This window comes from Acanthopagrus latus, chromosome 11 (assembly GCF_904848185.1).
Source record: "Acanthopagrus latus isolate v.2019 chromosome 11, fAcaLat1.1, whole genome shotgun sequence".
NCBI classification, from domain to species: Eukaryota; Metazoa; Chordata; class Actinopteri; order Spariformes; family Sparidae; genus Acanthopagrus; species Acanthopagrus latus.
This window is the reverse complement of record NC_051049.1, coordinates 7,695,737-7,723,551: the sequence shown is the minus strand read 5'-3', so window position 1 is coordinate 7,723,551 and position 27,815 is coordinate 7,695,737. Positions and strand designations below refer to the sequence as shown.

Genomic DNA, 27,815 nt, shown 5'->3' with positions numbered 1-27,815 from the left:
TTTAGAAATAGCGATTTTGATGCTAGCGTAAAAGTGCCCCGTGCACTCCCACTGAAAATGAGTTTGAGCCGAAAAGGAAAATACGGTCGATCTTAAAAGAGGCTCTTTCGTCGAAATGATGCTTTTACTCGAAAAAAGCCTTGGTTTCATTTTGGCGAGAGTTTCACTTTAAGTTGGAGCCACAACCAGTAGAGAAAATGTGTGTGTGTGTATGTGAGTTGTGCCTTCAAGTGGACGACAAACCAGCCAGCAGAGCTCAGTGTGTCCACATTCACTACCTTACCCTCGGCCCACACTGCCTGCTTGTTCAACGCGTGATGGCTGCTCACACACGTGTCCCCACACAGGCAACACACCAGGCTGAACACATTGACGGTGCATTTACACGTATTAACGTCTTGCTCGTTTATTTCAACGTCCAAGTTCCCAGGTTAGAGCAGCCAAACCGAGTCGCGCCTCTCACACGCCTGTCGAGCGAAGGCTACAGATTCAGAGTGGCGCCTATTTTTACCGTGACACTGGCGTGGATCTGAAGACCTGAAAACAGCCTGTAGACAGTCACATCAACATCATACCAGGGTTTCATCACAGTTTTGATGTCTGCTTCTGTAGAATATGTCACAAAACATGTAGAGAATACACACAACACGCAGGATGTGTGTTCCAGCCGTCAGGGCTCGGTCACATGTGCAAAAATTAGAGGAGCACGTAAGCGAACTCACTGTGGTGTCAGTCATGGAATTCAACTTTTCAATTCCCAACCTGCAATGGTTATATGGCTGAATTTGCATGTGTCTCTACAGGCTTGTTTGAGGGGGTTTTTTTCAGTGTCTTTTTGCGCTATGAGCTCCGAGGTGTGGCATTTTTTTTTTCAAATCAAAAAATTCTGCCGATTTGTTTTGATAAGACACTCCCAAGTGACAGTTCGTGCCTAAAGGTTTCCTTGGAAAGTGCCATGACATCAGAGCAAAACAAACATCGACTTGATATGTTGCAAAGTTGGATGATTTCACAAACACGGTAACGTAATGAGAACCTGATGCCTGTGACCCTCGCGCAGCTTTCAATGCACATCACTTATGGGTTAGTTCGAGATGCATTCAGGAAAGTCCGTACATCTGATGTTCATTCTTCTTATTCCAACAGAAAATAAAACACAAGAGGCTTTTTTGGAAGGCAGTGACACAATGTGTGCTGTTTTATTACTGGATCTGTGACTTACTGTGCAACAGTATAGTGTCATATATTAAATGCTTTACACAACCCTTTAAAAAAAATGTGAGTGAGTTATGTGATGCTATGAACATTAGTTATAAGCTTTTCTGTATATTCAACCGTTTTAAAGCTCATAGAAGCAATAAGCCAGCATTGCTGCACGCCAATCCGTACACAGTCAGTTTACTCTGTTGTCAGTGTTTCTGCATGCATCTGGGTTTGTTGCTTTAAGGACATCCGTACGCACACACAATTAAAGAAATGCACCAATGGTTATTACACACTCACTCAAACATACACGCACATACATCTAGACATTTCGGTGATGGTGTTAGAGACGCTCCTGATGCACGCTGTGAAGCGTGATGCTCTCAGACCCTCGGGGAGGATGATGTGAAGTGGAACAGATGGAGTCATAAGACGGCTGAAAACACCCCCTTTTTCTTTGACAGACAAACAAACACGCCCGAGAATGTGAAGGACGACTGAACGACGGGGACGACGTTGGGGGATGGGGGGGCAGTGATTCCCGATCAGAGCAGGAGGTCTGTGACTGAGGGCAGCAGCTCGGCCAGCTCAGACTCGACGTTGGCCGTCTGAGTGACGGGGTTGCCACGGAGATCGAGGCGCTTCAGCTTGGGGCAGGAGGCCAGCGGCTGGAGATCTGCCACCGTAGAGATTTCTGCACATCTGGGTTAATGAAAAAGCTTTCCCAGTGATTACAACACTGGTGCAAAAGTAGGATCAACATGTCAAATATGACACTGGGACATTAACTCATTTCCCTAAATATAAATCTTGGAACTGAAGCTGTAATTCAAGTCTAAAGGGAAAAAAAACCAAAAACAAATCAAAGCCTCAGAGTCATGACAGGCAAACTACATTAATTTCCTCTCGAGGGGGAGCTGAGGCGTGAAGGGGAAGGAGTGCGCGGTGCTGATGTGTTGTTAAGTGTCTCTTCCCTTCTTAATGATGCTGTTTGCTCTGTGAAATTGCTACGCTGATTTTATTTACTCCAAGTTTCAGGTGCAAACAAATTATTCATGCATAGCGCTGAAGAGTCTTGTTAACCGCCGCAATTTTCCAAACATCCTTGTGTGCAGTGCCTCTTTTACATCGCGCTCCTCACACACCGTCGGCTGCCTCGCGCTCTTTAGCAGGGTTTGTTTTGCAGGTTGGAGCCCCGCATGCTCAGAGCTCATTCACACATTCCTTGAGTCACTTGTACACTGTGAGAGAGGCTGTAATGTGCACCGATGCTACAGGATTAAAAAGGGGGCATCATGTTGCTTTGAAGACGGAATTCAAACTCAGAATTTTAATATCTATAATATTTATGAGGTATTAAGTGTTTATTTATGCCCATGACTGAATAAACAGGCTGTTCTCAAAGGAGAATAAGGTCCTAGAACACAGTTTGAAGCTAGAAAGGCGGCAGGGTCCGCCACATATAAACAAAGTAAAACTGTACGAAGCCTTTAAGGTCAGTTTGTTTGTTCAGCTTATTCACTAATTAAAAATGAAGTTTATTTAGTTTGTTTAGGCATAGACAAAAAATCTATCCCTCACCCCGTACAAAAAAACTACGTAGTGCACCTTTAAAGGACTTTATACAGAAAAGAAACTTTGGATCTTAAACTACTGATTCAAGGATACTGTTATTCTTCAAGAGGACTTCCTCCAGTTTGGGAAGGTGATACACTCCTTCCAGGCTTTCTATAGAGTTGTTATCAGCCTCCAGGACCTGAGAGCGTGAAGAAGTCAGTTTAATCATGTTGCAGAAAAGGAATTAATCGATACATTTCATACTAATCTACCAATTGTGGGGCACAAAAGCAGAAGAAAAGACGTTCATGCAGGACAGATAATTGGATTTGAATTGTAGCTTTTATCACCTCCAGGCACTGCAACATGGCGAACTGAGGAGGAAGCCGCTGCAGCTGATTAGAGGACAGATTGATGTGGGTTACCAATAACAGCTGATCCAGGTGGCATAAGGTGGTCAGGTTCTGTTAGAAGGAAAAAAGAAATTACTTTACAGAACTTTTCCAGACAAAAGGAGGACAAAGGGACAAAAGCAAATAAAATCTATTGTCAGATTTTGAATCTTGAACCTTGTCAGAAATGCTGAAGACGCGCACTTCAGCGTATTCCATTTTCAAGATGGTGTTTTCAATCATAAACTTGCTGCACAGGTCGCTGTAATATGCACAGCGCATGGAGTCCACCTCCTGAGGGACAAAACGACAGCGTTCAATCAGTGATCTGTCTCGACCGTGTCCGACTCCCTGCATGGTCCGTACTCACCTTCAGCGTCTGAAAATGAGCAAGTGTCTCTTTTTCATATCCCAGAGGGTCCAGCGCCCTCATCAGGAGGATGATGGTCAGTAAGCACCCTGCGATTGAACATCAAAACATCATGATCAACCAACTTCAGTATTATGTTTTGATGTGAAGCAAGATGTGATGCATTTAAAGGCACTTACACTTATTGAGCGGCTCCAGTTCTTGTAGCTGGTTGCATGATTGTAGCTCCGACTGCAACACCGAAGTCTTCTCTACAGATAGTTCACTCCTGAGGAAAACACAGCACACTGAGTCTGCACTCCTAACAGAATCCCCACAATGCCCTGCCACTGTTACACACACACACACACACACAATACCTGAAAAGTTCCTGATCCGTAGCAGAGTCCCGACACCAGCTCTCGGTCCGACCTTTTGCGAGTCAAAAGTTCACAGTGTAAAGAAGCTGGAGGAAACATCCATTAGAGACAGATCATGTGTAAAAGACGGATGGTGTATGGATGTATCACCTGTGTACAGAGCGCAGTCTCTGTGTGTGTGTTTCTCAGTCCAGTGCACAGTCAGATTATGTTCATTTGTCATGTCGCTTATTGTTCCAGGAGGAAGAGCACAGATCTGAGGCCGCGTTAAGGTTAGAAAAAAAAAAACCAACAACAAAAAACAAAGACAACAAGTGAAAAAGGAAGCATTCGATTGCAACATAAATTAGGCACGTCTGAGTGAAACCCACCCGGGTCAACGTGTGAGCGTGCATAGTAAGTCCACAGCTCATTTCCATGCCAGTACAGCAGAGTGACCGAGCTGAGCTTTATGAATAAATATAACTTCCTTGACAGAATGGCAAAATAGTCATTATGGTTATGAGTCGAATCTATTACTTCCTCTGTCTTCCCATTATAACTCGTTAAACTTTGTTTGTTTTCTCGACTTATTTGCTCATGATTGCTGATCTCGTTATCTCGGGAAACAACAGTTGTTATTTCATGATAATGACATAAACAAGTTGTTATTGTAATTATCTTGTTATTTTAGGGGGAAAAAAAAATGTTGTGTCTGATTTAATCCACATTTAATTAAATTGATCATATAAAATATGAACATTGACATTTGAAACTCAATTCAAAAACCAAAATAGTAATTGAATGTGAATAAAATTTCATTCATTATAACCGTACCACCTACTTCTCCATGTTAGTTATGGAAATGATCTTTATTTCACATCTTTCAGGAATGAAGCCACCATGTTTCTTGCTACAGGAAGCTCAGCTCTGCTGAGGCTGTGAGGAATTCATCAACAACAGTCCTCCTACGGTACGGTATGAACACCAGTCGTCTTTCTGACGACACTCTGTGTCACTGTGCCCTGACAAGTTAGACAAGCTATAAAAAAAAACCCAAAAAAACCCCAACACTATAACAGGATTTCCACTTCACGTCAAGTTTACAATAACATTCCATTCAGGTATGCTGGAACGCTTTACCCGCACAAACCGCAGCATTTTATGAGCATGTGGAATGCCAAGAACGACAAGAAGAGAATGTTAAAACTATGATCTCGTTCAGTGAGCAGCACACAGTCAAGTTGAACAATAATGTCAGAGCCCAAAGGAAAAGGATACCCAAACAGGGCTGTGTTTGAAGCGCGGGTGGACACTTGTCCACTCCACTCTCTGGGGCTGACCGTCGAGCACCAGCAGCAGGCCGACGGACTGCGCCTAACAGAACGGAGACAGGAAGAGAGACAAGAAGCCAAGAGGGGATATGAAGAAGACTTCAGGTGTGATGTAGACGCTAAGCTGTTGATGAATGCAGAGGACATGTCTGATAAGCACTGTTGCTGTCACTATGACATGCATGTAGATTGTGTTGTGAATATATAGCATACTCATTTGTTTTTGCATTGTATCCCTCAAAGGACTTTTTAGGAAAATAAACCTACTGGAGAATATTGCAACAATATATTCATGACAGCTCGTCTCCACAGGGGGTGTTTCTTCAGTCGTCTTTCTCACGTGCTTATCAAGGATCAGATCAGGGTCAGAGTCAAGTTTTTTTTCCTGCCATTTAACACACATAACTAAAGCGACTGGTAAATGCGGGTAACTTCATTTTCTGTCTAGTGAATTTACAAACAGCTCATAGAAATCCTACCGATTACACCTTTCATGTACTTCGAATTACATTAATCAGACATGAGGTTCAGTTAGCTTTGCATAGAGGTGGTTGGTAGTACATGTTTTACTTTTACACTGTGAGTTCATTTCAGAGCCTGTACTTAAATCTGCACTTCTGTACTGTACTTCTATGTTTGCCAGCCTCTTAAACACAACTATCTGTTCTTCTGCTTTAGTAAAGACTGTGTGTGCTTTTGGTAAATCTGCACATACTGTAAGGCACAACAATTAACCTGGTAACTGTCTATTTGCTTATTTTCAAAAAAAATCTTCATGTCTTATTTTAAATGTATATCTATGCCTCTGTAACATGTTGTGAAGTGCACTATATAAATAGTGTTGCCAGATGTTGTGTCATTCTTTTCATTGTGGTAAAATAAAAAAAAGAAAGAAAAGGTTGGTGTGTTTTTCATTTGTAGACATACGATGTCAGTGAGATTAACTGCTGTGCTGAGTCCCAAGCTGGTAAAGAGAGTCACGCGTTTAGTTTTCCAAAAGTGAACTCAGAATAGAGAAATATGTGTAACCGCAAGACTGCATGAATAACAAAAGCTCAGTTCCTCAAAGAAATCGTGAAAGAGCTCACTCACATTAACAGGCCGTGAGAAGGCGACGGCCACCCGCTCCTCTTCCCGACTGACATACACACAGCTTATCATCTCCTCACGTTCCGCTGTTAAAAAGAAACGTATTTCAGGTTGGTGCACCTCATGTTTGAGCAGAGCAAACAGCTGCATGCATAGAAACGCCAGCGTGTACGTTCATGCGTGTGGACATACCTCTGCCTAGCAACCAGCGGTAGTAGAACCAGGCGCTCTGGTCGTTGGGGTCAGTGAAGAAAGCATTCTGTACAAGCTCATATTCTGAAAACACAAATGGGTGTATTTAGAAAAGTGTTTAATTGCACAGGGGACTACTGCTATGATACAGCCATTGTAAAGCCTGAGACTGCCCCCTGTCTGTCACAACTAAATACTGCTGACTACACAGTCACAACTCATTTGCTGAGTTTTAATCAGGTTCACCTTTGAGGAGCTGCTCCTCACAGACGCGATGAGAGTGGGTTTGTGGAGAGGGTGGAAGGGAGGAGTGGGGCGGCTCGCGGCACGGCGACGGAGGCTCAGGAGACTCTGGGTGCAGCAGCGGCAACAAGGTGCTGCGATAGTGCCAGCTGGAGTAGTTGGAGAAGTTGGAGCCAATGAGACGATCAGTGAAGGCCAGCTCCTGATCTACGGGCACACCAGACATCTTCACAACCATCCGGCGGTAATCCCAGCAGTGGACTGGTGGAGATGGTGTGAGACACGGAGGGAAACAGCGTGGTGACACACACAGAAACATATCAGAATCTTTACAATTATGGCAGCTCCCCTTTTTCATTACTCACAGTTGCGGTCGTCCAGGCTGAGGCAGCGATCACACAGGCTCAGTTCCCTGGCCCAGTCTGGTCGAGGCAAGCGGGCTGAGACCCAGCCTCGGTGGTGCCAGCTGCCGTAGGACTTTGGGTTCACCTTCAGGCAAGACTCCAGAAATGACAGCTCGGAAATGTAAACCTTTTGAATTTCATCCTCGTCCCTGGAGCAGATATCAAGAAACAAGAACATAAATGTCCTCCTCCATTTCAGCTTACAATCAAAAACTGTAATACTGAAAATCTACAGCTGGCAAAAGAACTGGTAATGGTCTAACTTCACAGTCTCCAGATGCATCAGGATCTCTCTTCTGTAGTTCCAGAGGGTTGCAAAGTCAGGATTGGATGAAAGCAGCTGCTGGGTGAGCTGGAGAGCCTCATCATCGCAAATACCTTCCTTCCTCTATCAAAGAGAAAGGTATGAGGCCATTACCCAGAGTAGAAAACTGGCAGGATCAAGTCAAGTGATAAATAGGCACGGCTTAGTCACTGAAACATGACATTTTAAGACTTCAAAGGGAGCTTGAAGACATAAGGTTAGTCTTGCTTTAAATTGGTCCATACATTCAGACTCCCTATCCTGTCTGTGGTGCTCTGCCATAAGCCCATTTATCTCCACCGAAGACACGCTTTGAGAAAAGGCCAATGGATTATACTTATGTAAGGCTAATTTCCTAAAAACTGCTGGGCAAGGTTATCAAAAGTTACTCAAACAGGACAAGTAAGCACATTTGATCGGGGCTATTTTCAACAATGAAATGTAAAATGTGTCTTTCTCAATAACCTTTGAAAAGCAGGCATCTCGTGCGGCCACGTATATCTTCAGTTTCTTCTCTCGCTCCTTCCTCTTCTCCTCCTCCTGCTGGGCTGTGGATTTCAGCTTCACTCTTCCATGCTGTCAGAAGCAAAAAAATAAGAAGGGGGGGTGGGGTTCAGTACGTGCAGTTAACGGTGCTGCTAAAGGGGAAGTATAAATAATTGATTCCTTCTACACTATGAAAGGTTGTATAAAGCCGTCAATATGCCTACCTACATTTCAAAAGTAGTACATGTTAAAACTCTTACCATGCTTGCTGTTTGTGATGGAGACTTCTCAGAAAAAAACCTGTTTATAGTGGAAAATGAGGAGCGATACTGAGGGTTAAGCTAGGCCTGGAAAACGATTCCACAGTCGCATACAGAGCTGACAAGACGTGCACAAAAGTTATGACAAGTCAACATTATCAGCTCAGCCTTTAGCTTGTCCTCGGTGTGTATATAGCCATCAGTAGGTTCAGACACTCAACACAAACAGCCTGAAGTCTGAAGTTAGCTTGCTAATTAGCTCCGATGTCACTAAACAACACTCATTCAAACCAGCACAGAATAACAGCAAGCGGCGACACACACGCACACACACACAAAAAACATCTTCGTAACAGATTGACACTGAACGACACGTTGCACGTACCGTAACACACACCCCTGTTTTTGTACTCGGCTTGTTGCTGTGTTTTTCAGAAAGCTGTTTGATTTGTCATGTCACTATCAGGATTTCCAACGACTACAATGTTTCACTTCCGTCTCGTGAAAATGACGTCACGGTCAGACTGCCTTCCCGGTCGCGGTGTTCTGCGGCCCCCCGCTGGAGAGAACCGCGAATAGCAGCGCAGAGGAGCTGAACTGAGCGAAGAGGCGGAGATTTAAAGGTACACGGAGACATGACACTTCACACTGCGCTTCGAAAAGTAAAAAGTTAGAGTAGTGCAGTTAGTTTTAAGGTTGATATTAGCCAGAGTTTCACCCTGGAGACACCGAGCGGCGCCTTATGCTCAGGTTCACCCGGTGTTGGTAGCAGGACGACGGTTAGCTCGCCTCCCAGACGCTCGCGCTGACCCGTAGTCTGATTTAGGGACCATCAATAAATTTAAATGTTCAATAGCTTCCATGTCATGTGACCCAGTGACTCCAAACCAATGCCGAATTGTGTAACTAAATGAGACAAATAAAACACACATGTTTGTATTACATTTGACTGCTTCTTCTATTTTATATGAATATTTATTATGACAATTCAGCATTTCTTTTCAATAGCTTCCATGTCATGTGACCCAGTGACTCCAAACCAATGCCGAATTGTATAACTAAATGGAACAAATAAGACACGCCTGTTTGTATTACATTTTACTGCTTCTTCAATTTCATATGAATATTTGATATGAAAATTCAGCTTTTCTTTTCAATAGCTTCCATGTCATGTGACCCAGTGACTCCAAACCAATGCCGAATTGTGTCACTGCTCAGGCTACACGAGACACACCTAGTTTGATTGGATTTCGCTGCTTTTTCTATTTTGTATGAATATTTATTACGAGAATTCAGCTTTTATTTTCAGTAGCATCCATGTCATGTGACCCAGCGACTCCAAATCAATGCCGAATTATGTAACAAAGACGAATAAGACACTAATGTTTTTATTACATTTTACTGCTTCTTCTATTTTATAAGAATATTTATTATGAGAATTCAGCTTTTATTTTCAGTAGCTTCCACGTCATGTGACCCAGCGACTCCAAATCAATGCTGAATTGTATCAATACACAGGTCACATAGGACCATGGACAATTTGAACAATGAACATGCAGAGGTGATGGGATTAAACACCTGTCTTGTAATAAACTAACAAATTCATATATCATCTAGGAATTCTTAAAGGTCAGCACAGACTCTAGTAAAGCCTCTCCACTCCACAGAATACAAACATTGGGACAGTTTCTTGATTGTCTTCCCTTCACCTTTTAATTGCTTAAAATTATCAGTGTAACAGCAAAATTGTGTACAAATTGGTTGAGAGTGAGACATCTTCGCTATTGCTATCAGATATTGTATTGTTGTGAGGACAGGGATAAATAATTCACATGAATAGAAAGGGAATACTAGTAATATAAGGTATAATGAATTGTCCCCTCTAACTACAGACCCTTAAACAACGCCAGAACTATAACAACACTTTACATAGTGAATAACCTTAAACAACAGGATTATCCTCCACATATTGTGATATGTCAATATTATTATTATGCTCTATTCATTTTTAGCCTTTTTTACATTGAGTCATTCAAGAATATCAGCTTCTGTGTCCAAGTCTAAGTCGTCTTCTGGCGGCACAGATCTGTATCCTGACGTCTCAGAGAAGTTGAGGGTCAGCTCACTCTCCGGATTTGTTGCGATCTGAAGAGAGGACAGCCATCTTAGCACATTATCAAAGGGGGGTGAGGACTTCAATGGTGACCTCATATCTGACTGAGAGTAGAAAATAGATGGCGCTGGATTGTCTCCCTTCACTGTAAATGAAACAAAACACAGTTTGAATGTGGCATCGAACGCAGTGCTCTTGCGAATGGTCAAAATTATTTTACCATTTTTTACTTACAGTCTGGGAACATGGAGTCCATGCTGTTCCTAAGGTGATCTGTGGATCTCATGATGTCCTTGTTCAACTTCTCAATATGGTGGCTGAGTATTGCGCCTATGTTGTCCTCCGTCTCCTTTCCACCTTTCTTCCTCTGACCGATACCTTTGGCTCTGATTTTGGTCATGTCAGCAACTAACAATTGGCCATGAGATCAACACATTAAAACAACTGAATATGTACTGTACAACATAATGGAATAAAACAAATTGCCCACAACACTGCGTAATACTCACTCAGTGACTTGGGTTTAGTGCTTGTCGCTTTTTCATGGACAACAGCTTGCAGCTCGTAGAGTGTTTGCCTGAAGCCCATCATCAGCTCCAGCTCTCTCCTCCTGTACTCCTCCTCCACTCGCTGCTTCAGCACATGTTTGAGCTGCCACCTCCTGAACTTCTCTTCGATTCTCTCATGGATCTTGTTGACATCGGGGATGAAGAGCTGTCCGTTGTTCCCTGCCACCATTTCCTCTATCTTCTCAAACAGCTCGGTGACCTGAGTCTGATCATTTTTATTCATAATGTTTATAACGTGGTATCTGTTCTCACACTTGTCCACCAACCAGTGCAACGCGTTATGCTCCCTCTCAATGTGCTCCTCAATGGTTTCATCTGCTAGTTTGTCTATGTATGTGAACAAAACCATGGTGTGTTTCCAGACGCTGGCATCAAAGAGGTTCATGTGTTCCTCCAGGGCGACCTGTTGAGCTTCTCTGAACCTCAGGTCCAAGGGCACAACCAGCAGCATGGCATGAACCCCTAATGGGCTCCCCGACAGACCTCGGACCATTTCTTTGTCCATCTCTTGTGTCCAGTGTGAGGAATTCTTCCACCAGCCCGGGGTGTCGGTCACAGTGATCAATCTGCCAGCAACTTCCCTCTTCTCCTCCCGACAGTGCATACTCTCACAGGTGGGGAACACTTCTTCACAGAGGATATTATTTCCTGATGCACTCTTTCCAGATGTCCTCTGACCGAGCATTGCTATCCTCAGCTCCTGTAATCTATTGCTGGAACCTGACAAGAAAACAACAGACATCTTGGAATGAGAGACCAGGTGACAACCTGTAGACACAATAATAATGACCAGTGGGGAGATTTCATACGTCTATACTATTATAGTTTATAGCTGTGTTACAGAATATCAAAAGTGGCTACATAAACTGATGCAGTAGCTGTGTATGTCAACTTTTAATTGGTTTTCAAGGTAACATATACAACTATGTGTATGTATATTCAAGTCAGGTTGAAGATTCTGTGTTAACGCTGTTTGTACATGTGCAAATTCATCCTCAAACTGTTTCAATAAAGACTAAAGGAGACAGACAACAAATCACCAGACATGATAATACTAAACTTAATCCCTTGTTTGAATCTTTGGCAAGAAAGGCGTACTCTTTACAAAGAGGAAAAGACAGACTATATACTATATACTGGTGAAAGTTATGCTGGCAAGCAAAAAGAGAGTTGAGAGTTGTTGAGCGATTTTCAACTAGAACTGCCTGGATGACAGTCAGTGAACATTATGAGTTTTGCACTAACTGCACTGTTGTTGTAATTGTAATTTTCTTCCCCCCTAGTATCAGAACTAGCTCTGACAGTGACAGACGTTTGCGACACTGATGCTAGATGACTGAACCATACCGCTGAGTTCTCTTCTTCTGGCCTTGACTTGACTTTCCCTCACTCTTGCTCTTTCTTCCACTTGTCGTCTTTTCTCTTGAATGGTCAGAAATATCTTCTCATCGGGGGCAAAATGGTTCCAACCATTTCCTGCCACAGTCTCAGTGATTTTCTCCAGCAGCTCTGTGACTTGAGTACCATCATCTGCGTTCTTGTTTTCGATGACATGATATCTGTTTCCACATCGTTCGACCAGGGACTGCATGGCCTGTCCCTCTCCTTCGATGTACTGCTCTATGGTGTTTGAGCCCAGCCAGTCTCCCCTGGTGAAGACTACGACGGTGTGTCTCCACACTTCTTCTCCGAGAAGCTCCATGTGTGTCGTCACTGCATCCAAGTGATCGGCATTGAAAGATGCATCTGCATCTATAACCAGCAGGAAGACGTGAGGCCCAGGGGGGCACAGAAACATGCTGAGCATCACTTCCTCTTTGATGGCTTCAGTAGTGTCGTACACAGGGAAGCTTTTCCACCAACCTGGGGTGTCGACAACAGTCACTTCAGTTTTACCCACAAAACCCTGCCGGGCCACAGAATGTGCTGTCCTTGTCCCGACTTCTGTGTCTTTGATTCCCAAGATGGTGTTCCCCACTGAGGTTTTCCCAACGCCCCGGCTGCCCAGGACAACAATTTGTAGTTTTAGGAGAGCTTCCGTCGACTCTGTTGACAAACAAAACTTCATTATTCAGATTGAAGTCACAAAACTATCTATGAGCCTGGCCTATTTATTGTATCGATATCAGTGTTACGAAAGAGAACGTAAATGTTTTTTAAAATGTACATAAGATTTTAAAATTGCTTCTTTCAGAGCTGGATATTAGTTAACACATGAGTGCAAATAGATCATCATCACATTACAAAATAGAAAAGTAAATTGGTCATAAAAATGCCATTTGACTGGGAAAGTTCTTTAATTCCTTCATAAATAATTATTTGCCTTTTATTTCTATTGGTTTAATCTTATGTTTTTATGTTTACTTATTAAATCTTAGATAAATGGATCTTTTATTTTTCCAATTTAATGTCACTCAATAAAAATAGAATATATTTTATCTATATATGACACAATATCAATATTGTGTCATATATACAATATATACACACACAACATAGAATAGAATATATGCTTCTAGTAGTGTTTAAAGTAAAGCTCTTGCCAAAAAGCAACCAAGGCTTTTTGTTGCGATTGAATATGAGTCAAACCTTAGTGTAAAAGCATAATTACGATGAAAGACGCACTTTTAAGATTTACCGTAGTTGGGTTTTTGGGCACATTAATTCTGAATGGGAGTGCTAGGGGCAGCACTCGGGGATCGACACTTTCTGTCTGCCACGACGGCAACGCGCCGGAGATGCAGAGGCTAATGTAAGTAGTTCAAAAACCTTCTTTTTCATAAACTTTGTGTACACAAACAATGTTCTCAATGCTCGTGTTCATGAGTAGAGACCCTGGTGATGCTACGAGCAAAGGTTCATGTTGTGTCGAGCCTTCTTAGTGTTTTAAAAATAGCGATTTTGATGCCATTGTATCTCTGCCCCTACCACTCCCGTTCAAAGTTAACATGCCCGAAAACCCAACTATGGGTCTCGGTTGCTTTTTGGCGAGAGTTTCACTTTAATCACCTGAGACTAAATTCATTGTGTTTTTGTGAGCTTCCAATATACTTTTTTTTAAGTACATCATGTTGGACCTACTGGGACATTCACCTTTAATGACTGTTTTCATTTGTTGTCTTTGTTCCTCGGCCCTCCTTCGTCTCTTTTCAGCCTTTTCGGCTACTTCTTGCTGCTTCGTTTCAATGATGATGAGTGTCTGTTCGTCTACCTCGTAGTAGCTGCCTTTGTTGTGCCACACCATCTCATCGATCTTCTTCAGCAGCTGCGTCACCTGAGATGAGTCCCTCCACTCCTTATTGTTAAACACGTGGTACCTGTGCCTGCATTTATCTATCAACCACTTGAGTGCGTCTCCCTCACTCTCAATGTGCTGCTCTATCGTCTTCTTCCCGAGGACGTCCCCACAGGTGAACAGCACCATGGTGTATCTCCAGGCCTGCTCCCCCAGGAGCCTCATGTGCTGCTCCACAGTCCTCCTCTGCTCCCCAGAGAAAGCACAGTCTATGGGAATGACAAGGAGGAAAGCGTTTGGTCCGGGCGGACACTTTGACGCATTGAGTTTAAACCTTTGCTTGTCCCTCTCTGGGATCTCAGTGAGGGAGAGGGAGCATTTCCATCCTGGAGAATCGACCACGATGAGCTTCCTGCCCTCCACATCTGTATGTCTCACTTCAGACTGAGCTGTTCGGGTTCGGCCACACTCAAACCTGTCCTCTCCCAGGATGGTGTTGCCACAGGAGCTCTTGCCAGCCCATCTCCCACCAATAAGGACGAGCCTGATCTCTGAGGGGCTGATGCTGTCTTTCTCTCCTGGAGGACAAAAGAAAACAGGACTGTCTCATTTTCTGGATCAGTTATGAAAGAATAGACAGTGACAGTTTTACCAAAATATCATCTTTTCATTAACTTCAATCAAACTGGCAGAGAAACTCTTACAAAAAGGAAGTCAGTACATTTCCATATACAGAGGAGGAGAACGAGGTTATCAAGATTTTCCCGCTGGGTGTGTGCTGCTTCAGATGACTGACAGAGATAAGTAATGCTCTGGTAAACTTGTGCTTGTGTTGTTCCTCCAGGGTTTTATGGCAAAGTTAGTTTTGACTTTCATTTAATTTGAGAGACATTGTCTGATTAATAATAGTACTGTGAGACAAAAACCGAATGACCCTGAACTAAAACAAATCATTTGGAGGCGCCGTTGAAAGAAGCTACTATACACGGAAAAAAAGATCAACAGAATCATTTAAGAATGACTCATTGCCTCGAGTTGTACATATGCCAAAAAATGAATTGCGTGACTGAAGAAAACTTGAATATTTAATAATAAACAAATTCTTCATGTCCTAAAATGTTGTTTTTGGTGTATACTACTTTTACTTGTTTGTAGGTGAATCACTTCTATGTTTGGAGACTGTGCTTTATCTATTTTTCATTTGAGAGGGACAGATACAATATACATGTAAACTCAAACAGCTGTCTGTCTAAGTATCACAGTGTTTTTTGAAAAAACACATCAAGTTCTCATTACTAATACGGTTCGTAAGCATTGCATCTCAAAGCTGATTAAATTATGCACATCTCTTTTTTATATTTTACTTACGAAATTATTTTTTTTTTTTCACAAGATATAGAGATGCACAGGGAAGAGAAAACTAAAAACAACAACCAAGAAAACAGATCAATGGACATTACAAAGTATTACAGAAAAGGACAAAATGTGACCAAAATCAAGCCAGGTGGAAAACAGTGGCCAGAGACCAGACAGGCTGAGGTACAGAAGAATAAATCTCAACATATTATAATTCAGTCTGATACATTTAGTGTCCATGGTGACAGCTCTCCCTCTGAATATATTCAATAAAGGGTCCCCCAGTCTTAAGAAACTTAAAGTTGACATCAGGGTGAGTCCACCAGATTTCTTCAAGGTAGAAACAAGAAACCATTTTTTAAAGCAAAGAGGACATTCCCACCTTACCTATTTATCTTCCACATAACTTGCTGGATTTACTCACCGAGATCATGTTCCATTTTTTCTGGTCCTTTTTCTTTTCTTAGCAGATTAATGACCTATTGAACCCTACCCAGCTGGCTCTGCAGAGGTCAACGGCTGATGTCTATCCTCAGGTAAAAAAAGTAAAAGTTCAAGCAGCTTGTAAAGGCAGTCTGCACAGCAGTGACTTGTTTGCTATTGGGCAACAAAGCACAGTACCTGTGAGACATTCCCATAACTACTAATACATCTGGCCTAACTGGTTTTTGGCTGTCTTGGTTCAACTTGATCTGCAAGCTGATACGCACTGAAAAAAATACAACATGTTTTTGAAACCTCAGCTGAAAAGCTGAAAAGGAGGTCAAGCTCATATGTCAAATCTACACACTGTTTGTTAAGTGAGTTCATTTTCTATACGACCAAACACTGGATGACTTTCTTTAGTCATCTTTTTGCTACAATGTTTCCCTTCTGGTTTTTTGATGACCTTGTAGAGTTACTGTGTCTCTTATCTGCGCTGACGTTGACTGTGTGTTAATTGTTCGTGACTTTAACATCCATGTCGACAAACTTCAGGACAGAGGGACTAAAGAACTGTGTTGTGTCCTTGATAGCTTTGGACTCACTCAGCATGTGACGCAGCCCACACATAACAGGGGCCACATCCTAGACTCGGTTCTCTCCAAGGGACTGAACATACGCAAATGTTCAAACCGAGGTGGTCACAAAGCGCTACGTCACTGAAAGCACCAGTGACATATTCATTGAGGCTTTCTCTTCCACACCTCCCCTCACCAGGTTCTCTGTCGATGACCTTGTGCATCATTTCACTTCTAAAATTGAAGATGTTATTGATGCCATGGCACCCACTAAAGTGAAGGTGGTCCCTGGTAAGAAAAAATCTCCTTGGAGGAATGCCACGCTGGTCAAAATGGAAAAAAAAGTAGTGTCAAAAAGCAAAGCACAGGTAGCGTCAAACAAGTCTCCAGGTTAATTTTGACATTTATAAAGATAGATTTTCACATTTTCAGTTTAGAACTGAAGAAGTCAAGGCAGTCCTTCTTCTTGGACATCATCACCAAAAACAATAACAATGCATGTGTCTGGTTTGCTACTATTGACAGGCTAACAAACCCTCCTGTGCCAGCAGCCTCTGAACATCTGGGGCCTCTAATGAATTTGCATCCTTCTTAACTGACAAAATTCTGAAAATCAGACGAGCGATCAGTGCCACCGTACCAGGGGCAAGAGGTGTGTTCTCCATGTGTCCACCTAAAACCAACTCTAACACCATGACACAAGTTGATCCAATCAATAACAAGAACCTGCAAGAGATAGTACAGAATCTCTTCTCTCAGGGGACGCATTTTCTGCAAATGTGCAAACGATGTGCATCGCTGCGTAGAGCACCAAGTCAGCCCGAGGTAGGAGAGAAAACAAAGAGACGAGTAACATCATCACCAGGGCCATCAAGCAACATCTCTTCAGCTATGCACAACCAGTTGATCCTGTGGCCAGCACACCTATCAGATGTCGATCGGGTTGAATTTGTGTGCGAGGGCCTTTTAAGGTTGCGTCAGTCTTCACTTGTTGAAAGAGGCCGTTCATTTGATTTGTTCCTACTAATAAAGGCTGTAAACCTAAATGGCATTTTGTGATACAGTAATTTTGTAATGGGGGGGCTCAAAATAACATTCTGCTTAGGGTTAGGGTTATTCTGGTCAAAAATTAAACTGTGTGTGTAGTGGTGTTTGTGTGTGATACACCTGATGACACAAAAACATAGAAATGTATCTCGATACAATGTAAAACATAGAAAATAAGAGCAAAAACATACAACTGTTGTTTATTTTTGCAAATAAAAGTTTGTAATTAATCACTTTTAGGTGTTTTTAGGTTGGGGGTGTCTGGCTTGTCTTGGACACAGGCAAGAGGGGCTTCAAGGAAAAAAGGTTGGGAACAACTGATCTAGACAATTCAGTAATTAATAATTACAGGCCCATATCAAACCTCCCAATTTTAAGTAAAACCATTGAAGAAGCTGATTTCTCAACATCTTAACTATAAATGGCTGCTTTGATGTCTTCCAATCAGGATATTGACCATATCACAAGACTGAGACCGCTCTAGTCAAGGTCCTCAATGACATTCATTTAAACACAGACAGTAGCAAATTTTCAGTCTCAGTATTGCTGGAACTCAGTGCTGCATTTGACACGGTTGACCACAAACATCTGAGCGGATGAAAATGACAAACAGAGTACCCCAGGGCTCCATTCTGGGACCTCTACTATTCAACGTTTATATGCTTTTTCTGGCTCAGGTAATGGAAAACAACAAAGTATGTTACCATATCTACACAGATGACACACAAATTTACATAACCATATCACCAGGGGACTATAATCGCTGAGTACGCTGAGTAGATGTGTTGAACAAATCAACAATTGGATGTGTCAGAGTTTTCTTCAGTTAAACAAAAATAAGGCTGAAATAATTGTTTTTGGAGCCAAGGAAGAATGACTAACAGTCTCTGCTCAGCTTCAATCTGTAACGATGAAAACTACAAACCAAGCCAGAGACCTCGATGCAATCATGGACTCAGACCGGAATTTCAGCAGTCACACTAAAACAATTACAAAGTCAGCCTACTATCATGTTAAGAATATATCCAGGGTAAGAGGACTTGTGTCTCGGCAGGATTTGGGAAAACTTCAGCAGACCTGACTCCTGTAACGACGTCTCTACAGGACTCTAAAAAATCCATCAGACACCTGCAGCTGATTCAGAACGCCGCTGCTCGAGTCCTAGCAAGAACCAAAAAAGTAGATCACATCTCTCCAGTTCTTAGATCTTTACACTGGCTTCCTGTCAGTCAAAGAATAGATTTCAAAAACCTGCTGTTGGTTTATAAAGCACTGACTGGTTGCGGGACAAAATACATTTCTGATCAGCCTCTACATTATGGACCAGTCCTTTGATTCCAAACTAAACATGGAGAAGCAGCGCTCATTTATTATGTGCCACAAACGCCCTGAAAACTGCAGGTCCGCTCCAACTCTCACCTCTTTTAAATCAAGACTTGGAGACCGTTTTGTTTGCCACTGCTTTTCACTGAAGCAGCTTTAATGATTTGAATTGCACTGTGACATTTATTTTCTTTTTTTCTTTTTTCTTTTTTTCTCTCTTTCAAATCTATTCTATTTTAGCCTACTTTCGTATGTCTTAACTATGTCTTAATTTAAAATAAATAAAAATTGTAATTGAAATTCCACCAAGAAAAAAAAAATACACTAAAACAAGTTAATGTAATCGTTGTGCCCCTGTGAAGCACTTGGAGTTGCCTTCTGTCTGAACTGTGATATACAAATACACTTTCCTAAAAAAAAAAATAATAATAATAATAAAAAAAAATCACTTGCCTTGCCTTCCGTCTCGTGAAAATGACGTCACGGTCAGGGTGCCTTCACGGCCGCGGTGTTCTGCCGCCCTCTGATGGAGGAAACCGCGAACAGCAGCGCAGAGAAGCTGAACTGAGAGACGAGGCAGAGATTTAAAGTACACTACACGGACAGAAAGTGACACGAAGTCTGCTGCAGCGGCAAAACAACGTGATAACGTGATTTGAAATGTAAACGGTAAGAAATGCTTACCGATAAACACAAAACACCACCTAAAAGAAGCCATGGCTCGTTATTCATTTTCAAATTTGTTATTCAGCTTTTGCTTCCATGTTCTTCATATCATGTCACGTTACACTGCGCTGTGAAAAGCAAAAAGTTAGAGTTGGTGAAGTTAGTTTTAAGGTTGGACATTAGACAGACTTTCACTCCGGAGACACCGAGCGGCGCCTCGTGCTCAGGTTCACCCGGTGTTGGCAGCAGGAGGACGGTTAGCTCGCCTCCCAGACGCTCGCGCTGCGCTGGAGGCTGATTTAATTACCATCAATAAATTACAATATTGATTTTGTTTCCTCGTGCTGACTTGATGTAAGTGAAACTTATGAATGATAAAAGAAATAATACTAAACTGATTTCATGTAGCACACTTATTTTGACTGCGAATGTGTTTATGTATTTATGAAGACATGGATTTTTTGTTTGTTTGTTTTTTTCAATAGCGTTCATGTCACGTGACGCAGTGACTCCAAATCAATGCCGAATTGTGTAACTGCACAGGCTACATGAGACACGTCTCGTTTAATTTGATTTCACTGCTTCTTCTATTTTATATGAATTTTTATTAGGAAAATTCAGCATTTCTTTTCAATAGCTTCCATGTCATGTGACCCAGTGACTCCAAACCCATGCCAAATTATCTAACTAAATGAGACAAATAAGACGCATCTCTTTTTTATTACACTTTACTGCTTCTTCTATTTTATATGACTATTTGTTATGAAAAAGTTCAGGTTTTATTTTCAGTAGTTTTCATGTCATGTGACCCAGTGACTCCAAATTAATGCTGAATCATATTACTGCAGGCCACATAGGACCATGGACAATTTATCCAATGAACATGCAGAGGTGATGGGATTAAACACCTGTCTTGCTGTAACTTAATAAGCTAACATATCCATATATCATCTAGGTATTCTAAAGTCAGCACAGACTCCTGGAAGGAGTAAAGCCTCTCCACTCTGCAGAATAAAAACACAGTGAGACAGTTTCCTGATTGTCTTCCTTTCACCTTTAATTGCTTAAAACTATCAGCATAACAGCAACATTGTGTACAGATTGGTTGAGAGTGAGACACCTTTACTATTGCAATCAGATCGGAAAATATATTGTGTAGTGTATGTATTGTTGTGAGGACAGGGATAAATAATTCACATGAATAGAAAGGAAATTCTAGTACTATAGGGTGTAATGCATTGTCCCCTACAGACCCTAAATTTTTAGCCTTTTTCACATCGAGTCATTCACAAATATCAGCCTCTGTGTATAAATCTAGGTTGTCTTGTGGCAGCACAGATCTGTATCCTGAGGTCTGAGAGAAGTTGAGGGTCAGCTCGCTCTCTGGATTTCTTGCGATCTGAGTAGAGGACAGCCATCTTAGAACATTATCAAAGGAGGCTGAGGACTTCAATGGCCGCCTCCTGTCTGACTGAGAGTCGGTGATAGATGGCGCTGGATTGTCTCGCTTCACTGTAAATGAAACCAAACACAGTTTGAATGTGGCATCGAACGCAGTGCTCTTGCGAATGGTCAAAATTATTTTACCATTTTTTACTTACAGTCTGGGACCATGAAGTCCATGCTGTTCCCAAGGTGATCTGTGGATCTCATGATGTCCTTGTTCAGCTTCTCAATATATTGGCTGAATATCGCATCTATGTTGTCCCCCTTCTCCTTTCCACCTGTCTTCTTCTGACCGATACCCTTGGCTTTGATTTTGGTCATGTCAGCAACTAACAATTGATCATGAGAACAAAATGCTGAAACAGCTGTGTATGTACTGTACATCATAATGGAATAAAACAATTAAATCAGCCACATCACAGCGTAATACTCACTCAGTTTAGTGCTTGCCACGTTTTCCTTGATTTCAGCTTGCAGCTTGTAGAGTGTTTCCCTGAAGCCCGTCATCAGCTCCAGCTCTCTCCTCCTGTACTCCTCCTCCACTCGCTGCTTCAGCACATGTTTGAGCTGCCACCTCCTGAACTTCTCTTCGATTCTCTCATGGATCTTGTTGACGTCGGGGATGAAGAGCTGTCCGTTGTTCCCTGCCACCATTTCCTCTATCTTCTCAAACAGCTTGGTGACCTGACTCAGATCACTTTTCTTAATATTGTTTATGACATGGTATTTGTTCTCACACTTGTCCACCAACCAGCGTAGCGCAATATGCTCCCTCTCAATGTGCTCCTCAATGGTGTCATCTGCTAGTTTGTCTCCGTATGTGAACAAAACCATGGTGTGTTTCCAGACGCTGGCATCAAAGAGGTTCATGTGTTCCTCCAGGGCGACCTGTTGAGCTTCTCTGAACCTCAGGTCCAAGGGCACAACCAGCAGCACGGCATGAACCCCTAATGGGCTCCCCGACAGACCTCGGACCATTTCTTTGTCCATCTCTTGAGACCAGTAAGAGGAATTCCTCCACCAGCCCGGGGTGTCGATCACAGAGATCGATCTGCCAGCAACTTCCCTCTTCTCCTCCTGACAGTGCATATTCTCACAGGTGGTGAACGCTCCTTCACGGAGGAGATTATTTCCTGTTGCAGTCTTTCCAGTTGTCCTCTGACCGAGCATCGCTATCCTCAGCTCCTGTAATCTATTGCTGGAACCTGACAAAAAACAACAGAATAAAGTTTAAAGCCTGAATAAGGTAGAAAACAAGTCAACAGACATGATAATCCTGAAATTAATCCCTTGTTTGAACTTTGCGCAGGAAAGGTGGACTCCTTAACAGAGAGGAAAACACAGATTACAACTACACAGAAAAATATGCTGGCTACCAAAAATAGCGTGTTGTGATGAAAACTGTGAGCGCTGCCCCAGATACTCACTCCTCACTGGAAACTATTTAAGAAAGTCGCAAGTGCAGGAAAAATGCAATGTGGAAACGGGCCCTTTAGCACTAGGTAACGCCCATCAAACATGGCTGACAGTCAGTGAACATTATGATCTTCGCAGTAAATGCACTGCTGTTGTAATTAGGGATGTCCCGATCCGATCAGGTGATCGGAAATCGGGACAGGGATTGGACATATATACCGTATGTATATGTATATTTATCTCATTATTTTTATCACCGTTATGTGGGGGTACAGAGTCAGACCGTCCAACATCACTTTACCGCAGTGACACCATTGGTTGAATTTTGAACGTGGACCCAAGCCCGATTTTATTTTCTTTTTTTTTACGTCAGCACAATTTTTGGCAGAAGGCAGATGCGTGCATAACATTACTCTGGCAAACCTGTGGACAAAATGCCTGCAGTGTGGAAATAACAATGGCGACATGTGACAAATCCCCGGTATGCCCTATCATCTGGGCATTACATTGACTCCACTTTCGAGTTACAACGTGCCGGTATGCGCACTAGTTTCATGGGTCTCATACAGCAGAGTATGTAAAACACACAACCGAGGAGATGCTGAACGCGTGTGATAGAGACAAGCAACGCGTCCACGCCATTTTACATGACAACATAAGGAATAAAAAGCAGTGGTACCAAGCATGGGCTGCATCTCACACACTTCAGCTGCCTGTACACGAGGGTCTGCTGTCACAGACTCACCTGCTAACACAAGGAAGGTGGTCGGCCAATGTTGGAATAGCATATGCAGAATAAGAAAGCGCCATATGAAAGTATATACTTTTTTCCAACAAAATAAAAAAAACTATTAAAGAATGCAGGTACTTTTTTTTCTTAATGCAGCTGTATTATCCAGTAAAATATTAGTTAAGGCTGAGTATCGGATCGGGACTCAGTATCGGCAGATGCTAAATATTAAAGGACTCGGATCAGATTGGGGTGAAAAAAAGCCTGATCAGGACATCCCTAGTTGTAATTGTAATTTTCTTCCCCCCTGGTATCAGAACTAGCTCTAACAGTGACAGACGTTTGCGACACTGATGCTAGATGACTGAACCATACCGCTGAGGGCTCTTCTTCTGGCCTCTTTTCTCTTGAATGGTCAGAAATATCTTCTCATCGGGGGCAAAATGGTTCCAACCATTTCCTGCCACAGTCTCAGTGATTTTCTCCAGCAGCTCTGTGACTTGAGTACCATCATCTGCGTTCTTGTTGTCGATGACATGATATCTGTTTCCACATCGTTCGACCAGGGACTGCATGGCCTGTCCCTCTCCTTCGATGTACTGCTCTATGGTGTTTGAGCCCAGCCAGTCTCCCCTGGTGAAGACTACGACGGTGTGTCTCCACACTTCTTCTCCGAGAAGCTCCATGTGTGTCGTCACTGCATCCAAGTGATCGGCATTGAAAGATGCATCTGCATCTATAACCAGCAGGAAGACATGAGGCCCAGGGGGGCACAGAAACATGCTGAGCATCACTTCCTCTTTGATGGCTTCAGTAGTGTCGTACACAGGGAAGCTTTTCCACCAACCTGGTGTGTCGACAACAGTCACTTCAGTTTTACCCACAAAACCCTGCCGGGCCACAGAATGTGCTGTCCTTGTCCCGACTTCTGTGTCTTTGATTCCCAAGATGGTGTTCCCTACTGAGGTTTTCCCAACGCCCCGGCTGCCCAGGACAACAATTTGTAGTTTTTGGAGAGTTTCCGTCGACTCTGTTGACAAACAAAGCTTCATTAGTCAGATTGAAGTTACCAAATTGCCTATGAGCCTGACTTATTTATTGATATTTAGTTGGACAATTGAAAGATGTGTAAGTATAATCTTTCAATACATTGACCATATTAGAAAGAACAAATACAATTGGGCAAAGATGGAAAAATATGTAAAAACAGAAGAAGGTCTTGTAAGATCTTATCAGTTTTTGTACAGAAACAAGATATTAAGTGTTAAAAGGCTGATTTTGCTGTCCTTTGACACACCTGTTTCTATACTATATGCTTTGCTGGTAGCTTCATGTTAATCATACAGACACGAGAGTGGTATTAGCAATTAGCTTTTTTTAAGTACATTATGTTGGACCTACTGGGACATTCACCTTTAATGACTGTTTTCATTTGTTGTCTTTGTTCCTCGGCCCTCCTTCGTCTCTTTTCAGCCTTTTCGGCTACTTCTTGCTGCTTCGTTTCAATGATGATGAGTGTCTGTTCGTCTACCTCGTAGTAGCTGCCTTTGTTGTGCCACACCATCTCATCGATCTTCTCCAGCAGCTGCGTCACCTGAGATGAGTCCCTCCACTCCTTATTGTTAAACACGTGGTACCTGTGCCTGCATTTATCTATCAACCACTTGAGTGCGTCTCCCTCACTCTCAATGTGCTGCTCTATCGTCTTCTTCCCGAGGACGTCCCCACAGGTGAACAGCACCATGGTGTATCTCCAGGCCTGCTCCCCCAGGAGCCTCATGTGCTGCTCCACAGTCGTCCTCTGCTCCCCAGAGAAAGCACAGTCTATGGGAATGACAAGGAGGAAAGCGTTTGGTCCGGGCGGACACTTTGACGCATTGAGTTTAAACCTTTGCTTGTCCCTCTCTGGGATCTCAGTGAGGGAGAGGGAGCATTTCCATCCTGGAGCATCGACCACGATGAGCTTCCTGCCCTCCACATCTGTATGTCTCACTTCAGACTGAGCTGTTCGGGTTCGGCCACACTCAAACCTGTCCTCTCCCAGGATGGTGTTGCCACAGGAGCTCTTGCCAGCCCATCTCCCACCAATAAGGACGAGCCTGATCTCTGAGGGGCTGATGCTGTCTTTCTCTCCTGGAAGACAAAACATGACTGTCTCATTTTCTGGATCAGTTATGAAGGAACAGAGAGTGACAGTATTACCAAAATGTCATCTTTTCATTAACTTTATGAATCGGCTTGATGATGATGTGTTTTGTCATCAAATTAGCAGAGAAACTCTTATGAAAAGGAAGTCAGCGCATTTCCATACACAGAGGAGGAGAACGAGGTGATCAAGGTTATCTCGCTGGGTGTGTGCTGCTTCAGATGACTGACAGAAGAGTAACGCTCTGGTAAACTTGTGCTTGTGTTGTTCCTCTGGGGGTTTTGATGGCGGAGTTATTTCTAACTTGTTTTTAATCCCTTTCATTTGAGAGACAGTGTCTGAACAATAACAGTACTGTGAGACAAAGAGGGAACATGTGAACCATTTTTAGAATGACCCTGAACTGAAACGAATCATTTCGAGGCGGCGTTAAAAGAAGCTACTGTACACGGGGAAAAAAAGAGATCAACAGAATCATCTGAGAATGACTCATCACCTCCTGTTGTCACTCGTGCTGTGTACTCCTGGTAAAAATATGCAAACAAGACAAAAAATAAATTGCATGACTGGAGAAGATTGAAATACTTCTGTGATGCTTCATGTCCTGAAATGTTCATTTTGGTGGATACTACCTCACTTGTTTGTGGGCGATTCACTTCTATGTTTGGAGACTGCTTCACTTATTTTTTAATTGATAGAGACAGATAATATATACAGACTCAAACAGCTGCCTGACCAAGTATCATAGTGTTTATAGCAGATGCTAATTTGCTTCACCCATCCCTCAAAGGGCTTTTATGAAAATTAGAAATTAAAACTTTGTGATTAAAAAAAGGCATTAAATGGAGTACGGCTTAACGCTTAATACAATTAAACACACATTTAAGTATTGCAAAAAAGAATTAAACCCATGTACAGATTTGTTGCTCATTTAGTCAGGATTCAGTCACCAATTTAAAGGTGCCACAAATTTTTGCTGAGTTTTGCTCCTTTTGCAGAAAAATCTGTCTGACTCGTGGATGTGTTGCACAGTGGAACTTAACAAGCTGCTCTGATGGATCTACTGCAGCTCTGTAATCTCTTGATGGATTTGCAGAGTGGCTCAGAAACAAGTCCAAGTTGAAAGTGTTGAAAGTGTTGAAAGTGAATGAAGTTTTCCAAAACTCAACATATTGTATTTACTAACAAATGTGCCAATGATGATTCCTCTCTTTGCTTTCTGTCCAAGACTTCCAAGGCCCAGTTCTAAAGACACTCGATCTCATTTACTTACTGGCTGCATGGGCTGGAACCAGGCAGTTAAACCATCAGACAAATGTGACAGTATCATTGGATTTACAAAACAAAAAGTCATAGACAACTAATCATCTACATGAAAAATAAAACCCTTGAACATAAAACCTTCGGGGTGGACTTATACACATAAGGAAGTTGAATGTTTATTCAATGGTGATGGGAATCGTGTATGTGTGTGTGTGTGTGTTTACCGGCAAAGCAAGAATCCGGTCGAACTGGTTTGTCAGTCGGTAGGTTATGTGTTGTTGATAATTACAAAGAATATTTAACCAGAACTGACCTTCTATTAAAATGTTAGTAATGACCAATGTGAAGCAAAAAGCTTATGTGCACGTTGCTCACTGTCACTGGATCAGGCTGCGTAATCTTTTTAAACACATCAAGTTCTTGTTACAAATACAGTATTTAAACTTTGCATCTCAAAGCAGATTAAATTATCCTGTTATCTATTTATTTATTTATATGTGTATATATATTTATTTATTTATATTTTACTCATGCAGTTTAACATTTTCACAAGCTATAGAGATGCAGAGGGAAGAGAAAACAAAAAAACGAGCAGTGGATATAACAGAGTATGACAGAACAGGACAAAATGTGACCAAAATCAAGTCAGGTGGAAAACAGTGGCCAGAGACCAGACAGGCTGAGGTACAGAAGAATAAATCTCAACATATTATAATTCAGTCTGATACATTTAGTGTCCATGGTGACAGCTCTCCCTCTGAATATATTCAATAAAGGGTCCCCCAGTCTTAAGAAACTTAAAGTTGACATCAAGGTGAGTCCACCAGATTTCTTCAAGGTAGAAACAAGAAACCATTTTTTAAAGCAAGGAGGACATTCCCACCTTATCTGTTTATCTTCCACATAACTTGCTGGATTTACTCACCGAGATCATGTTCCATTTTTTCTGGTCCTTTTTCTTTTCTTAGCAGATTAACGACCAGTTGAATCCCCCGGATGGCTCTGCAGAGGTCAGCAGCTGAGGTCTGTCCTCAGGTGAAAAAATATTCTAAGATAACATGTTCAAGCAGATTGTACAGGCAGTCTGCACAGCAGTGACTGTTTGCAGTCAGACAACAAAACACAGTGCCTGTGACACACTCCCGTAACTACTAATAAATCTGGCCTAACTGGTTTTTGGCAGGCTTGGTTCAACATGATCTACCTGCTGAGCTGAAAACAAGTTCAAGCTCATATGTCAACTCTACGCGCTGTTCCTTAAGTGAGTTCATTTTTTTAATAAGATTGAACTCTGACAGAATCTCTTTAGTCATGTTTTTGCAGAGGGCAGCA

The 27,815-nt window shown here is 42.3% G+C and overlaps 3 protein-coding genes and 1 long non-coding RNA gene across 6 annotated transcripts; 1 reads left to right on the top strand and 3 right to left on the bottom strand.

Moving 5' to 3' along the window:
* Nucleotides 1-1,165: 1,165 nt before the first annotated feature.
* Nucleotides 1,166-8,657, bottom strand: rabggta (Rab geranylgeranyltransferase subunit alpha). The gene is made up of 17 exons (XM_037113951.1): nucleotides 8,556-8,657; nucleotides 8,173-8,211; nucleotides 7,892-8,002; nucleotides 7,386-7,510; nucleotides 7,084-7,271; nucleotides 6,722-6,979; nucleotides 6,476-6,559; nucleotides 6,287-6,369; nucleotides 5,142-5,237; nucleotides 4,032-4,137; nucleotides 3,882-3,933; nucleotides 3,702-3,790; nucleotides 3,523-3,611; nucleotides 3,330-3,446; nucleotides 3,111-3,224; nucleotides 2,872-2,959; nucleotides 1,166-1,897 (listed from the first exon to the last, which is right to left on the bottom strand). Exons 2-17 carry the CDS (start codon nucleotides 8,173-8,175, stop codon nucleotides 1,749-1,751), a joined length of 1,752 nt encoding a protein of 583 aa, XP_036969846.1. The 5' UTR covers nucleotides 8,176-8,211; nucleotides 8,556-8,657; the 3' UTR covers nucleotides 1,166-1,748.
* Nucleotides 8,658-8,688: 31 nt separating this feature from the next.
* LOC119028234 lies at nucleotides 8,689-12,183 on the top strand. 2 transcript variants are annotated; one of them, XR_005077633.1, is made up of 4 exons: nucleotides 8,742-8,795; nucleotides 10,522-10,553; nucleotides 11,252-11,468; nucleotides 11,552-12,183. It is a non-coding gene; the product is annotated as an uncharacterized LOC119028234 (long non-coding RNA). The 2 variants fall into 2 exon arrangements; XR_005077632.1 differs by lacking the exon at nucleotides 10,522-10,553 and having other exon boundaries at nucleotides 8,689-8,795.
* Nucleotides 9,863-19,777, bottom strand: LOC119028229 (GTPase IMAP family member 8-like). 2 transcript variants are annotated; one of them, XM_037113949.1, is made up of 7 exons: nucleotides 19,501-19,777; nucleotides 19,270-19,380; nucleotides 13,948-14,667; nucleotides 12,202-12,900; nucleotides 10,795-11,574; nucleotides 10,520-10,693; nucleotides 9,863-10,430 (listed from the first exon to the last, which is right to left on the bottom strand). In XM_037113949.1, the coding sequence occupies exons 1-7, from the start codon at nucleotides 19,532-19,534 to the stop codon at nucleotides 10,201-10,203; spliced, it is 2,748 nt and encodes a 915-aa protein (XP_036969844.1). In that variant the 5' UTR covers nucleotides 19,535-19,777; the 3' UTR covers nucleotides 9,863-10,200. The 2 variants fall into 2 exon arrangements, with proteins under 2 accessions (XP_036969844.1, XP_036969845.1); XM_037113950.1 differs by lacking the exons at nucleotides 19,270-19,380; nucleotides 19,501-19,777 and adding an exon at nucleotides 15,870-15,971.
* A 693-nt stretch (nucleotides 19,778-20,470) lies between these two features.
* LOC119028233 (GTPase IMAP family member 8-like) lies at nucleotides 20,471-27,505 on the bottom strand. Its single transcript, XM_037113962.1, is given in 7 exon segments — nucleotides 20,471-20,994; nucleotides 21,084-21,257; nucleotides 21,363-22,133; nucleotides 23,450-23,477; nucleotides 23,479-24,104; nucleotides 24,488-25,207; nucleotides 27,409-27,505. Coding segments are annotated over 7 exon segments (2,565 nt in total). The 5' UTR covers nucleotides 27,425-27,505; the 3' UTR covers nucleotides 20,471-20,764.
* Between the last annotated feature and the right edge of the window lie 310 nt (nucleotides 27,506-27,815).